Here is a 15,022-nt window from a genome sequence, read left to right on the forward strand (position 1 = left end):
GTTAATAAAAATATATTAATAGCGTGACGCGGGTCACGTAATGGCGACTACTCTCAATCTAATTTGTAAATTTATATTCGGTGAATGTTAACAGAATGTTAGCGCAAACCAAGATTGATATAGAACAGAATAAAAAACACGCTATGATGTCTATTTCTTGAAAATCGTAGCCTACAAATGGAAATAAAACAGACCAGAACAGTCAACGGAGGACGTCTTTATAAAATAGCATTATGCAAATTACACACGAGTACGTCGTGAACTTGCGTTTCTTATCGGTGTGAATCTCGAGTACCCAGATTTTTTATTTGATATTATAATAGTAGAGACATCGAGCTTTTGCACAGTGTTTAGTTTGACTCGCTATCGGACATATCAAGGTGCTTTTTCGGCCTCTAAAGTTTCTCAACTTTTGCCGTTTCCCGAAGTGCTTGATAGAGCAATATTTTAAAAGGCGATGAAAATCTTAAAATAGCTAGAAAAAATTAAAAGGGTATGTTGCTTGAAAGAAGAAAGATAAAGCTATTATTCTACGTTTATTTCGATTCAAAGCATTGAAAATTGCTTTTATAGGAACATCGAGAACTTTGCCATTTTTACGTATATTTTTTGCATATTTAATGAGCTAAAAACCGTTATTTTCGTTTTTTCTTAATTTCTCGAAAACCAAAAATTCCCAGAAGATGAGAATAATATTTTCGAACATAGTTCCCCAAAGGTGTTCTTCAGGCAAAGTTTCAAGATTTTCGATTTTCCCAGCCTGTCCAACGATTCTCCATATTCTCCGTCGGAGCCTCTTAAAATGCCTTGCGTTCATAGGCGTACGGGCCGGGGGGGCAGGGGGGGGCTGCAGCCCCCCCAAATTTTGGGCAACTCAGATTTTTTGGGCAGCAAGAGAAAATTTGGGCAAAGCCGTTTTTTAAGAAGGTTTTTTTCGCAGTGATAGATATTTTCTATTTTAACCTGAAGTCGGCGTGTTAAAGCTAGTTAACTAAATTCACATGAGACAGTGGTTGCTTAGCACCTGAGGAGTTTCTGGTTAGTAGTGAAAGGGACCATTTGTTGATATACATATTTGTAGTTTTTTTACTGTTGGGCACTGTACTGCAAATATCTGTCACAGTAAAACACCTGATAAAAAAAGCTTCTCCGCGTTGCTAAATTTTACAAAATCGACGGCGAGATTCTGGAAGCCGAGCAGAAAATGTGCGCGAGTTATCGTCGTGTACGTGGATTAGGCTACATAACTGTTTCAGAAATGCTGAAGACAACGCAAGGGAATGATCTATTTGATAAGTTTTCAGAGTTTCCTTACGTGGTTCATATCCATGCAGTGATACCTGCTACATCGTGTTCTGCAGAACGATCATTCAGTGCGTTGCGCAGATTGAAAACTTACCTCCGCAGCACCTGATGGGGCGACAACGTTTCAGTATGGCCAAGTAAAAAAACAAAACAACTGTCTTTGTCCCCGCCCGCTTCATTTTTTTGGGCCGCCTCTCTTTTTTTATTATTTGTTTTTGGAAAAGTTGGAAATAACAAAAAAAAATTAAACCCGTGTTACGCTAGGTCCGTACTGGATAGGTCAATTACCTTGCAGGATTTATTTTCTGGACTAGAGAATTTGACGATGGAGGATAAAACATCGATATTCGAACAACACAGGTATGGAATGCAACAAAATAATAATAATAACAAAATAACAAAAAATGAGCCCGCCCGCTCTCTCTTTTATAGAAATCCGGAAGAGAAACATTTGTTTTTTACTTGGCCTAAATTATTACTTGTCATCGCACTTATTAGCATTAAAAAGGCATATTCCAAATTTGTAGTCAACAGTGACATGGATCGTATTGCTGACATCTTCGGCCGTCGAAATGGTAGAGACAGCTATTTCTTTTAACGTAGTTTTTGAGCTCATACGATAGATTCTTATGTAACAATTTTTCACTTCATTTGAAAGCCTTTGCTAGTTCATCGTATGACCCTTATTTCTTCTTGACTGCTTCGTAAAAATTTGGGCAACTTGCGAGAATTTTTTGGGCAAATGTCTCACCGCCCCCCCTGGCAAAAAATTGCCCGTACGCCTATGCTTGCGTTTAGGTAAAATATTAGCGCTAGCGAAGCGAGGAGCTGCAATCGCTGTAACGCGTAAGAAAACTTTCCCCTTTTTCGCAGTGATTTTAGACTGAAATACAGTTTAATTATTTTTCTGCCTACAAGAAATGCCCGGCCCACCAGAGTGCGAATAAAATTCAAGTGCGATCGACCAATCCTGGGAGAAATTGAGAAACAAAACTGACCCTTTTTTCGAATATTTTTGTCCGTCAGTTTACTAGAAAAATAATTACGTTGTAGTGTGTAGTGTGTGGCATTGTAGTGTCATTTCTTAAAGCAATTTTCCTTCAATACAGATTTATTACTGTAATTATGAGAATCTGTATAAACAAATTCTAATGTAACATTCCTTTTCTGCGTCGGGCGAAGAGTAAAAATCGCCTGGTACCCAGGGAGACAAGTCGCTACCGCGAAAATTGCATTAATTCTTCTGCTCGTTAAGTTTTCAGGAAATTTTTGGGTTGACTGAGGCATCAAAAGAAAAAACAAAGAAAAAGAAGCGAGAAGACAAACAAAACATTTGACATTGGAAGACGGCTTTGTAGCTTCGCAAACAACGTTTTTGCCTCGGTGATTTCAACCCATAGACATGCAAAAAAAGAAAACAATTTGAAAAGTTTATATTGTAAAAAGATTTCTTTGGGTGTTTATAAAAACGAAAGTTTAGCTCGATCTTCAGTTTGAAAGGTTTTCCAATAATAACATCGTTTACATTAGCATTTCGAATTTACTGACAAGCTGTTTATAAATGCACAATCGTGTACATTACATGATATCGTACATGCCCGCTTAAAAACACCTTTGCGTACAGAACACATTTAACAAGTAGTTTGTTATTAGCAGCGGACATTTAACATCCTCTGTAATGGATAAAGAGCGATTTTTAGTTGCTTTTAATGGAAAATTCAAGAGGACGTTTAAAAACAAGACTTAACGATGCGACGCGACGCTACAAAAGAAATTTGCATTTAGATATTTGATCACGCAGCGTAACAACAAATTCCAACCCCTTATTTTGCTGCAGTTTTTATTGGTCATATTAAAATATTTTAATCTACGCGAAATGTGAATAGAGTTCCATGAAAATAAATCCTTCCGTATTCTAATGGTGTCAGTTTTAACCGCAGAATATTGATTTGAATATGTTTAATTTAGAGCTTCGCTCGTAAACAATGCAGTTCGCCCGATTTCTCGCCGCGGTGTGTTTGTAGCCCTGTCTAAAATTTAAAATATTTTCTTCCTGCTATTGAAATCTCTCTGAAACTTGCAACGGTTCGCTTCACAAAATAACGATCTTTCGTTCAGAATACAAACACAGAAGGTTCGCTCGTGGAAATGGGAAATAAATCCGTAATTTAGACAAATGCGAGTGAAATTTCAGCTCAGAAAAACACTATTTTGTCTTTTTATTCGTTCACTTGGTATTGCAAATACAGTTGTGTTTCTTTGGGCTTTTATTTATTATATTTTTTCTTTATTCATGGTTTAAAAATAAGTTTCGGTACAGTTTATACTGGATTTTAACACAAAATAAAATAGGAGACAAGCACAAAATAGAAGTCACTTCAACCCCGAGCCTTGCGTTGTGGTTGCTTCCTCGGAGGTCCGCATGAAGCGTTAAAAATAAACGTCACAAGCTTCGTGGCCAAAACGTTTCTCGCACGCAACGATAACGAGATTTTGCGAAGTCGGCGTGAACAAAACAAACTAGCAATGTCTGCTCCGAAGGCTAAGCCCGCTAAGGCACCCGCCTCCCATCCAAAATATATTGACATGATAGTAAGTGCTGTCAAAGCTCTCGCCGACAAAAGCGGCTCGTCTCGACAGGCCATCAACAAGTACATTGTGAAGGAGTATAAACTGACCGAGAACAATCACCATAACGCGATGCTGAAACAAGCCCTGAAGCGAGGTTCGGATGCCAACGGTCCACTGGTCCACAACAAAGGAAAGGGGGCAGCCGGGTCTTTCAAGATTAAACCTGCTCAGGCCAAACCTGCTAAACCGGCTGCAAAGAAGGCTCCGGCGAAGAAGGCTCCAGCGAAAAAAAGCGCTGCCAAAAAAGCGCCCGCGAAGAAGAAGACTCCAGCTAAGCCCGCCAAACCGGCCGAGCCTGCTGTGCAGCCGGCGGCAACACCGGCAATGGCACCTGCTCCAGCACCAGCACCCGCGCCTAAAAAGCCCGCCAAAACTGAGAAACCCGGCAAAACGGTCAAGCCCAAGGTAGCCAAGGAGAAGAGCTCGAAAAAGTCAAAAGCTGCCTCGCCGAAAAAGCCCAAGGTTGTGAAAGCTAAAAAGTCACCCAAAAAGGCAAACAAAGGCGCTGCTTCGAAGAAGTAAACTCTGTCAAATCGAACTGTGTCAAGCACACTCTGGAACAATTTTGTTGTAAGTATAGTCACTAGTTGAAGTTGTCGAAGTTGTTCTTTTAAAAACAGCACATAATAGTATTAAATACTTACTGTGATTATTAGCACATGGCTATGATAAGCCATTTTTTTGTTTTAAATCTAAGAATGATTTTTTTTCTTTTTTAACGCTAAGGAGTGTATTGTAAAAAAGGCAAAGCGACATAGGTCAAGTCAGCAATGCATTTTTTGAAAACAGACCACTGAGGAATAACAATGAGACGATGTCTTGACGAGATGAAATTTTCTATTTTTTTTTTTCTCACACCGCTTAGCCACAAAGTGGCTGGTTCATGCTAAACAAATCAAGCATATTGCTCAACCGTTAAGTACTTTGGAGCTGTATATAAAGCCGTTTTTAGCGATCTTGGAGCTTTTTATCTATTGAAAAAAAAAATAAAAATATAATAAAGTTCTCAGCCTGGCTGGATTGTATGTTTGAGTTTTTAGTAAGTTCTCTCTGTTCATGTTGGGGAAATTTTCATTCAAATAATAGCGTGACTTCAACAATTCCAGTAAACGCTTGCCTTGTGGCCCAGTTGCTGGCCAAATAGGGCATTTTAGTATTCACGGATTGAACTAAGACTAGATTGCAATGCACACATGGAGGTCACTGACTTGCAACAGTCTCCATTGCAAACTCCAATAGATGCAGTTTAATTTCAGGGTTCTTACTACGGAGTGACAATGAATTTGTAGTTGTTTAATAGTTGGGAAAGCTCAAAGAACGGCGAATGAGAGAAAGACGAGGGTTGGTTGGAGGGGGACTGGGCGAAAAAACACATTTCTCTCGTCACCACATGCTCGTCCCCAGAGCCGTTTGTTCATCTAAGCCGCCGGAGCCTGTGCACGAGAAACAAGGGGCTAGCTCTGATGGCACATGATTTGATTGGCTCAGTGGATTTAAAAAAAAGGAACAGCCAATCAGATGAACTGTTTTAAAAATCCCTCTATTATAACGCGTTTAAAACAGTTCATTTGATTGGCTAGATTTGAAACTCCCGTTGTTAAAATCTAGCCAATCAAATCATGTGTCCCCAAGCCACTTGTTTTTTCGTGTACAGGCTTCGCCGGCTAAGAGGAACAGTTGGCTCTGGGACGAGAATGTCGTCACCTCTCCCCAAACCCCTCCCCTTCAACCCATCGTTCTTCGCACTGCTTCCCAAGCGACCGAAAATCTGGAAGACATAGAATATTCAGAAATCAGATTTTACGCCGAAGTATTTGACACAAAACAATTTTCGCGTTGTAGAATCTCTAATGGCCTTCTGTTTGATTTTGCTGTTGACCAGGTAATGACTATACATTTCTATTAGTCCGGCGGCTTAGCTCCTGAATTGTGCGATTTTTGATACAAGCACCAAACTTTGCAGGATTACAAGCATTCGCATACTAATCAATTCTTGATATAGTGCCAACGACAATTTCCTATTTTCAGCCAGTAAACAGCAATGAGATTTTCAGCCAAGAGCCCCCCCTGCCCCCTCCCCACGAAGTATTTCTTCTTGTACTTTTATAAACCTTTTATTGTTGATTTTTATTCATAAATACAGATATGAATGCTTTTAATTAGGCTTACAATTGTTATTTTTTACCATCTGTTTGATACCAATAATTAAATAGGAAATTATTGCATGGGAAAAGATTTTTCGTTCCCCGCCCTCTGCTCCCTCGCGTTTTGCGCTAGCGTCCAGGTCTCTCGATGGGTGAACCGTTCGCTAACAGAAGAAAAATAGGAAAATATAGGGCTGTAAATTACAGAATTTCATTCTAAATTTTGTACGTGCGACTTGGTATCACTACCTGGCATAATAGTATTTGTCTATAAACCAGGACAAACAAATATTTCACGAAATTTCATCGATTTTAACCCTATCCGGACCGGGAGGGGCGGAAAGTGCCCGCGCTGACTTTGAACGCTTATAACTTGTTCAAGATTCAACCAAACGCTACCAAACTTTGCGAATTTATCTAAAATTTATCTGGAAATACTTTGGTAGGATAAGTTGTTGTGTCAGGAACTTGACGTCAACATGGCAACGGTATTTTGACAGGCATGTTTTCCCAATTTTGTAATTTTCGTGTTTCTTTTAATAAAAAATAATTTTAATGCAATTATTTTCATCCTTTTACGGTTTTTAAGCACAGTTTTATTGATTTTGAGTACTTTGCAGTAATTTTGGGCGGTTTTATGACGTTTTGGAAAAAATTCGAAATCCAAGATGGCGGATCCAAGATGGCGGCTGTTTTGACATTATGATGCAATTGTCACGTGATGTGACGTCATATTCCCACGTGACTATACCAAAAGATAGGTGTTTGGACATACTATATATTCCCTAAGTTTCATTGTGATTGCTTAAATATTCTGGACGTTACGGAGGTCTGAAAAGATCCAAAAAAGCCCGGTCTGAATAGGGTTAATAAATTAAGGTTTCCATGGAAACCGGTGTTTTTCGGGCTTGGCACTATATCTGAAAAAATTTCTGTTGGTGACCACTTTCATTGTGCCAAGCTTCATGCTTGTATCAAAAAGTGCACAATTCAACTAAAATTTCGAGCTAAGCCGCCGGACTATATTAAATTGCCAATTCAAAACCTTTAAAGTAACCCAACCTTACCATTCAGTTTGTTGCAAAAAAACAAAACAATTACTATTAACTTACCCGTGCAGCACGCTTACCCTTTTTCGACATACAAAGAGCGTGTTTTCGCCTAATGAGGGGGGGGGGGGGGGGGTTTATAGCCCATGGGGAGGTGTAATGGCCTAGAGGTAGGCAAGAAGGTTTATCCGAAATGAATTTTTTAATTTTTTCACATACGTTTTGCCATAAAACTTTCTCTCATGAAAAGGTTTTTCTTATCGGTAATTCAAACTCCGCACCGCGTAAAGGGCATGCGATGATGAATTCATACTCGTAGGGTAAAAATTTTCATATTCACAGGCAACGATTAATTAATCGAAAAATAAACAAAAAATAAAATGTTACATTCCCACTCTAGTCAGAATTTATTCCTTTTAATGATCTCAGATTGCATTATAATTTAGACTCCACCACTCCACTTTTTTTTCATTTACATAAAAACACCATTCAGTGGAAATATCACAGTACAGCATTCTCAACTTCCAAGTCACGAGGATTCACATTTGCGTTCATTTCTAACTGTGTTACGTTTGAACGCCTGAACCGTTCGGGAAGAAATCTCGAGTACAGATTTAAAAATCCCTGTTTAAAAGCTGAATTTCGCAATCCATACAGAATAGGATTGCAGATACTGTTTAGATAACCGAGTAGCAACGATGCCATATCCACTGCGCGAGGCAAGGGGCTTGAATAATACACATCAAAGAACATGGTTATAGAAAATGGTGCCCAACAAATGATGAACAGGGCGACCACAAGAAGAAACGTGTTTGTCGTCTTAGTTTCTTCTGGTGTGACTCGAAACTCTTGCGATTTTGATTCTGGCCTGTTGACACTTGGTCGTTCAGCAATGTCGTGGTCTAGCTCGCTATCTGGAATGTTTCTGTTTTGAGTTTCCCTTTCTGTTGCTGGTTCATGGATTTGAGGCGGTGATGTGAGGTTATTCCTTGATACCGCAAGTCGTTTTTTCAGATTCTTTGTGAATGTCAAAATGTTGTAATACGAAAAGGCCATCACGGATAGAGGCCCAAAAAAGCAGACTGTGATCATGAAATACATGAAGTACACGTTCGAAGGCCAATAAACAAAACAGTACGATTTTCCAGGAATGAAGCGGTATTCTGCCCAGCCGAAAAGCGGAGGTGAAGCCAGAGATATCGAAACTGCCCATACAGTGGCGGCGTAGAGCAAGGCTTTTTTCTTCGAGAAATTGTTTTTATAAGTGTTCCATTTGACAATGTAAAAATACCGGTTGATAGCGATCATACCAAGAGACATCACGGAAGCAATGAAGGATAACATCGTGAAAAAGCCGAGCGCCACACAAGCTGTGTCACCGAACAGCCAGCGCCCTGTAATGACCGTCACCACAGTAAATGGAATGCTTAGAACTGACACCATGATGTCTGCCGCGGCCAGGTTTAGAATGTACAAGTTGGTGATGGTGCGAAGATCTTTGTTCTTGTAAACCATGATGTATAAACCTAAGTTACCGATTACAGCCGCTAAAGAAATGACACAGAGGATAATTGTCTCTGAGACTGTACCTAACACTCCTAACGACATTTCGAAACGTTATTAAATCCCACGAATTTAAAACTGTGTATTGGTTTTGTCGCTGAACTACAAATTTTTGAGTGTTCAATTTCCGCTCTAGTTCACAAGGAAACAAACTTCCCTTTCTATAATTTTGCTCCGAAACGACAACAAACGCGTTAAAATGTTAGACGAGAATAAACTTTGTGGAAGTCAGCTGGAAAGTCCGTCCAGCAAAACAAGTCGGTCAGAGATCTTGCTGTAAACAGCCTCGCAAATTGTGCACGCCACTTAAAGAATATTTAAATTTGATTTCCCTTCGATCAATGAAAAGCGTAATAAGAAGATAAAAAGTAAAGTGGTATAAGAATTGTGGTTTCCGCTCAATCAAAAGGATTGTAGTCGGAAAAAGGAAACAATAGTGGTAAAAACAGAAAAATAGTGGCTGCCATAAATTATTATAAACGAACTTTGGACCTTCATTCACTTAGCTCCAAAATCGATCAACAAACACATTTAAAAGTGGACTGATTTTAAAAATTCACTTTGGGAAAGTTTCACCAAACAAAGACGATAAGAGATTTCGCTCTGACCTGCTTCGCATTTAAACCTTGCAAGCAACCCAAAATGGCAATTTCAATTAATATACGGTACAAAAGTCTGGTTTTCGCCTGATTAAAGACATATAATCGACCAAAAACAATGGTTATAAAGAATAAGTCTGAATGCGTTTGTGCTGCTAAGCTACGTACCACCACCTGCCTTTAGCAAGGATCTTGGCGAGACAAAATGGGTGATAACCCACTAAAATGCATGTAAGATCTACTGTTTCATGTTATGTAAAGGCTGGTTTTCATATGTCGGCAAAATCAAAATTAAAAATTTTGATTTATTTAATTTTGATAAATTAGATTATTGTTTATAGTAGATTCTTAATTTTTTAGTACATTAGAGAGGGCCACAAATTTATTAGTTGTAAAACTATTACGTGTAACCCTCTATAAATAAAGTTTGATTGATTGATTGATTGATTGATTGATTGATTGATTGATTGATCCCAGATGATCGGGGATTTTACCGTTTCCCGACCATCCCAGATTTTGCCGTATATCGGGAAAATCTGGGATCAGAGTCGCCTTGATCGGCAATAACAGACGCCATTTTTAGTTGTGAGGGGCGGTGAGAGGCTGGAGCTAAGCAATTAAAAGATTGGTAACGAGCTAAAACTATCGCCGACGTCCCCGACACTAAGAATTGGAGTTTTCATATATCTTGAACGATCGCCGACCATCGCAGAAATCTGGGACCCGTCGGGAAAATAGAAACGCTCCCGATTCTCCAGATTTGTCCCCGACCATCCCAGACGATCGGGGATATTTACGATTTCGAGTTTTCATTAGTCGGCAAAGTCTGGGACGGTCGGGAAACAGTGAAATCCCCGATCGTCTGGGATTTTCCAGAAACGCTTGATTCTCTTAAAGGCTGGTTTTCATATGTTGGCAAAATCCCAGATGATCGGGGATTTTACCGTTTCCGACCATCCCAGATTTTGCCGTATATCGGAAAAATCTGGGATCAGAGTCGCCTTGATCGGCAATAACAGACGCCATTTTTAGTTGTGAGGGGCGGTGAGAGACCGGAGCTAAGCAATTAAAAGATTGGTAACGAGCTAAAACTATCGCCGACGTCCCCGACACTAAGAATTGGAGTTTTCATATATCTTGAACGATCGCCGACCATCGCAGAAATCTGGGACCCGTCGGGAAAATAGAAACGCTCCCGATTCTCCAGATTTGTCCCCGACCATCCCAGACGATCGGGGATATTTACGATTTCGAGTTTTCATTAGTCGGCAAAGTCTGGGACGGTCGGGAAACAGTGAAATCCCCGATCGTCTGGGATTTTCCAGAAACGCTTGATTCTCTTAAGGCCCTCGAAACATAAGGCGCCTGTTTGATATACTGTAAGATCAAAACAAAAAAAACAGCGTTTCTTATTCTTACTAATTTTCGCGCGTACTTAATTTCGCGAAAATTTGGGAGCCGAATTTCGCGAGTATAAATTTTCGCGATTGAAAGAAGAATTAGAGCAAAAGTGTGTTAAATTTCGCGATTTTGTCAATCAGAATGTTTTCTGGATCAGTCGTCAATCACTAAGGAACTACTGGAAATATACAAAGGTCTGGTCAAGAGATTTTATCTTTATTTCCTTATTTTCTCGTGGTCTGGTTCAATGTAACTACAAGGAGCCTGAATGAACGGAAACTTTAGTGACTCTACTTAAGAGGTCTTGGCCGATTTACAAGCTCAAGAAAACATATATTTTTTTAACGAGGGATAGTTGCAGTTCCAAACATTTAAATTTTTGTTTTGATACAAACTATGGTATTAATTTTGCGTGTTTATATTTCGCGCAATGTTTTTTCGCGCGTGTTAATTTTCGCGATTATTTCGAAATCGCGAAAATCGCGAAAATTAGTACTCGCGAATATTAGTAAGAATAAGGTAAGTTCTTTTTGATAATTTTGGAGTATGGACAAAGGCTGTTCAAAGTGCTTGAGGAAATACGTATAAGGAAATTGGTCCATCTTACTTTCGTTGTTTTGATATAAAAGGGGAACACTGTTTTGACAGTATCCGCACAATGCCATAGCAGCCATTTCCTGAAAAAAAGCTTAGCGAGAAATAGATGAAACATGATCAAATAGGCCACCTAGATACTTCAATAATTCAACTCAATTAGACTTCGTGTTAACACCTTATTCTCTAATGCCACCTTGAGAACAGCTTTGAACGTTTATTTATCGCCACAAAGTGACTGTACATGAAAAAAAAAATTAAACTATTGGCAGTCTTGTTGAAGCTATATTCAAAGCCGCTGGCGATCTTGATCGAGCTTTTTATCCAATATAAAACAAAAATAATAATAATAATAATAATAATAAATATATTTTTATAGCGCCTATCCAGGCCTGCTCTAGGCGCTTTACAAATGTTTTAAAAAATATATATATATATATATATATATATATATATATATATATATATATATATATAATAAAATCAATAAAAATTTTGTTAAAATTAGCTGAATAAATCTTAAAATTAAAAATTTGCATTAAAAGTAATAAAAAGTAAAAATCGCTAAGAGTAATAAGTTTTAAAAAGAAACGTTTTGAGTTTTGATTTAAAAGAACTTAAATTGTCACACGAGCGGATAAAAACAGGCAAACTGTTCCAAAGTTCAGGCGAGGAAACAGAAAAAGCTCGAGACCCATACGACTTGAGGTGGAATTTGACAGGGTTGAGACGTGAAGAGTGTGATGATCGGAGGGTTCTTGAAGGTTGGTAGTATACGTTACGTTAAAATAAAATATAATAAAGTCCCACTCAGTCTAATGTCTGGTTTGTTACTACATTGTTTGTTACACGTGTAACGTGCATACTTGCAAGCAAAGCTACACTCGATAAGTAAACCCTTCTGAAAGACACGAATTTAAGCTATAGTAAGACATAAGAAGATGGCAACCAAATTGAGTGAAATATTCTGTTCGTCGTAACGTTTAAAGCTTTATAATATTTGAACACTTTTTTTTTGGTGCAATTTCGACTATCAAAATCAGAGAAATTGGTTACGTTTCCTGCCCAAAATTCTTTTAGAAAAGCGCCCCGGGCCCCCTAACAAACCAAACACAGCGTTTACCTCTCCGTCTTCCGTAGTTAAAAATCACGTGTGAAAGTTTAAATATTTCGACAGTTCATACAACGATTTTGTACCTTAATAATGAAATTTTGGCGACACTTTAATTTAGCGAATTAAGGGATTTTTCAAAAAATCGCTAAATTAAAATGTCGCTAAATGCGGATTTTCATGAAATTTTCGAAAACTAAGTGACTTATGTTCCAAAATTTACGAAAAACGGATTTTTCAAAATCGCTAAATTAACGTGTCGCCAAAATTTCATGTAATAAGGTAATTGTTTGGCCGTAGAGTATTTCGATTTTCAACTCAGAAAAGGTGCATGTTGTTGGGAGAGGAAAAAAAAAATAAAATAAAGTTTCTCGCCCTCAAAGCCCTCGATTACTTTTGCGCAAAACAGAATACAGTAAAAACCTTCAAGTATGGACATATTTTTTCCAGGAAAGCCTAAACGGGTTCTTACATAAAGGGAAATTAACACAATTTTAGGCTATTAAAGTTCTTAATAGGTTCTTATTTTCTGAAGAAAAATTAACAATAATGCTAATCCAATTTTAAATGGTATTCGGCTATTCCTTGGATAAAATTTGCATACCACATAAGTGTATATATAAAAATAAAACACTAATCATTCAAAATTACTTCTTGATCACACATATATTTATATCATATATGTGCCTCATATTATGTGATTGTATCAATAATAAGTACTTCTTTATGATTTCAGTTCAACTTTGGCTCCTAGGTTAGGTATCTCCAAAGAGGATCCAGAACGTTGACTTATCTTATTTTCCTAAAAGTAAACATTTTTAATCAATTTTAGAAAATAAGAAACTGTTTCCAAATTTTAGACTACACAGGTTCTTATAAAAAGGGGCTCTTATTAGCAAATTGTAGCTGAACAGGTTCTTAAATGTTAGGTTCTTGCTCGCGGGTTTTCACTGTATTATGGATTGGCAAACATAGGCAATTAGATAAAAATTATTTTAAATTTCTGGCAAAGTAAAGGTTTTTTGTTTTTTTTTTTTTAACGTACGAATAGCAAACTGCGCTCCGCATACCGGTGCCGCTACTGTGTTATTTTTCACGACTTTGAAATAAATGTCATCAACACAAGTTCAAGCAAAGCAAGCATTTTAGATAGTTAAGAAACAATAGCACTTTTTTGATTTCACATTCGTTTTGCCATAAAAAATCATTTCGTGAAAAAGGTTTTTCGTGTCGGTAATTTATACTCCTCGCCGCCTTGGGTGATTCAGTGCAGTTATGCACAGATATATAATTTTCAAACTCACTGGCATCGAACTTTTCATCGAAAAAAAAAACGGAAAATGAAGAGGAAATGTTTAATACATTCCCGTTCAAGTCATTAGTTATTAAATTTAATGATTTCAGATTTTCATACACAAACAAAGAAATACACCATTCAGTGGAAATATTACATTACAGCGTTCTCAGGCTTCCAACTCACAAGGAGGCGCATTTTCGTTCATTTCTAACTGTGTTACATTTGAAGGTCTGAACCGTTTGGGAAGAAATCTCGAGTACAGATTCAGAAATCCCTGTTTGAAAGCTGAATTGCGCAATCCATACAGAATAGGATTACACATACTGTTCAGATAACCGAGTAGCAACGATGCAATATCTACCGCGCGAGGCAAGGGGCTTGGATAATACACATCAAAAAACATGGCTATAGCGAATGGTGCCCAACAAATGATAAACAGGGCGACCACAAGAAGAAACGTGTTTGTCATTTTAGTTTCTTCCGGTGTGACTCGAAACTCTTGCGATTTTGATTCCAAATTCAGTTTTGAACCGTCTCGCCTGTTGACCCTTGGTCGGTCAGCTATGTTGTGGTCTAACTCGCTATCTGGAATGTTTCTGTTTTGAGTTTCCTTTTCTGTTTCTGGTTCATGGATTTGAGGCGGTGGTGTGAGGTTATTCCTTCCAACCGAAACCCGTCGGTTTAGATTCTTTGTGAATGTCAAAATGTTGTAATACGAAAAGGCCATCACGGAAAGAGGCCCGAAAAAGCAGACCGTAAACATAAAAAACATGAAGTACACGTTTGAAGGCCAATAAACAAAACAGTACGATTTTCCAGGAATGAAGCGGTATTCTGCCCAGCCGAAAAGCGGAGGTGAAGCCAAAGATATCGAGACTGCCCACACTGCGGCGGCGTAGAGCAAGGCTTTCTTCTTCGAGAAGGTCTTTGTGTAAGTGTTCCATTTGACGATGTAAAAATACCGGTTGATAGCGATCATACCAAGAGACATCACAGAAGCAATGAACGATAAACTCGTGAAAAAGCCAAGCGCAGCGCAAGCTGTGTCACCGAACAGCCAGCGCCCTGTAATTACCGTCACCATAGTAAATGGAATGCTTAGAACTGACACCATGATGTCTGCCGCGGCCAGGTTTAGAATGTACAAGTTGGTTATGGTGCGAAGATCTTTGTTCTTGTAAACGATGATGTATAAACTTAAGTTACCAAATAGAACCGCTAAACAAATGACACAGAGGATTGTTGTCTCTGAGACTGTAGCTATTAACAGACCTAACGACATTTTGGAGAAATAAATTTCACGAATTCATAAGAGCCCCGAAATGACA

The 15,022-nt window shown here is 38.4% G+C and overlaps 2 protein-coding genes across 2 annotated transcripts; one reads left to right on the top strand and one right to left on the bottom strand.

The window, feature by feature from the left end:
* The first annotated feature begins 3,755 nt into the window (after positions 1-3,755).
* LOC144632779 (uncharacterized) lies at positions 3,756-4,956 on the top strand. Its single transcript, XM_078491503.1, has one exon. It carries the CDS (start codon positions 3,832-3,834, stop codon positions 4,456-4,458), a length of 627 nt encoding a protein of 208 aa, XP_078347629.1. The 5' UTR covers positions 3,756-3,831; the 3' UTR covers positions 4,459-4,956.
* A 2,674-nt stretch (positions 4,957-7,630) lies between these two features.
* On the bottom strand, positions 7,631-14,981 carry LOC144632146 (uncharacterized). The gene is made up of 2 exons (XM_078490748.1): positions 13,867-14,981; positions 7,631-8,737 (listed from the first exon to the last, which is right to left on the bottom strand). The coding sequence occupies exons 1-2, from the start codon at positions 14,974-14,976 to the stop codon at positions 7,631-7,633; spliced, it is 2,217 nt and encodes a 738-aa protein (XP_078346874.1). The 5' UTR covers positions 14,977-14,981.
* Positions 14,982-15,022: the final 41 nt, after the last annotated feature.

This window comes from Oculina patagonica, chromosome 12, assembly GCF_052425735.1.
Source record: "Oculina patagonica isolate OP01 chromosome 12, crgOcupat, whole genome shotgun sequence".
Lineage (NCBI taxonomy): Eukaryota > Metazoa > Cnidaria > Anthozoa > Scleractinia > Oculinidae > Oculina > Oculina patagonica.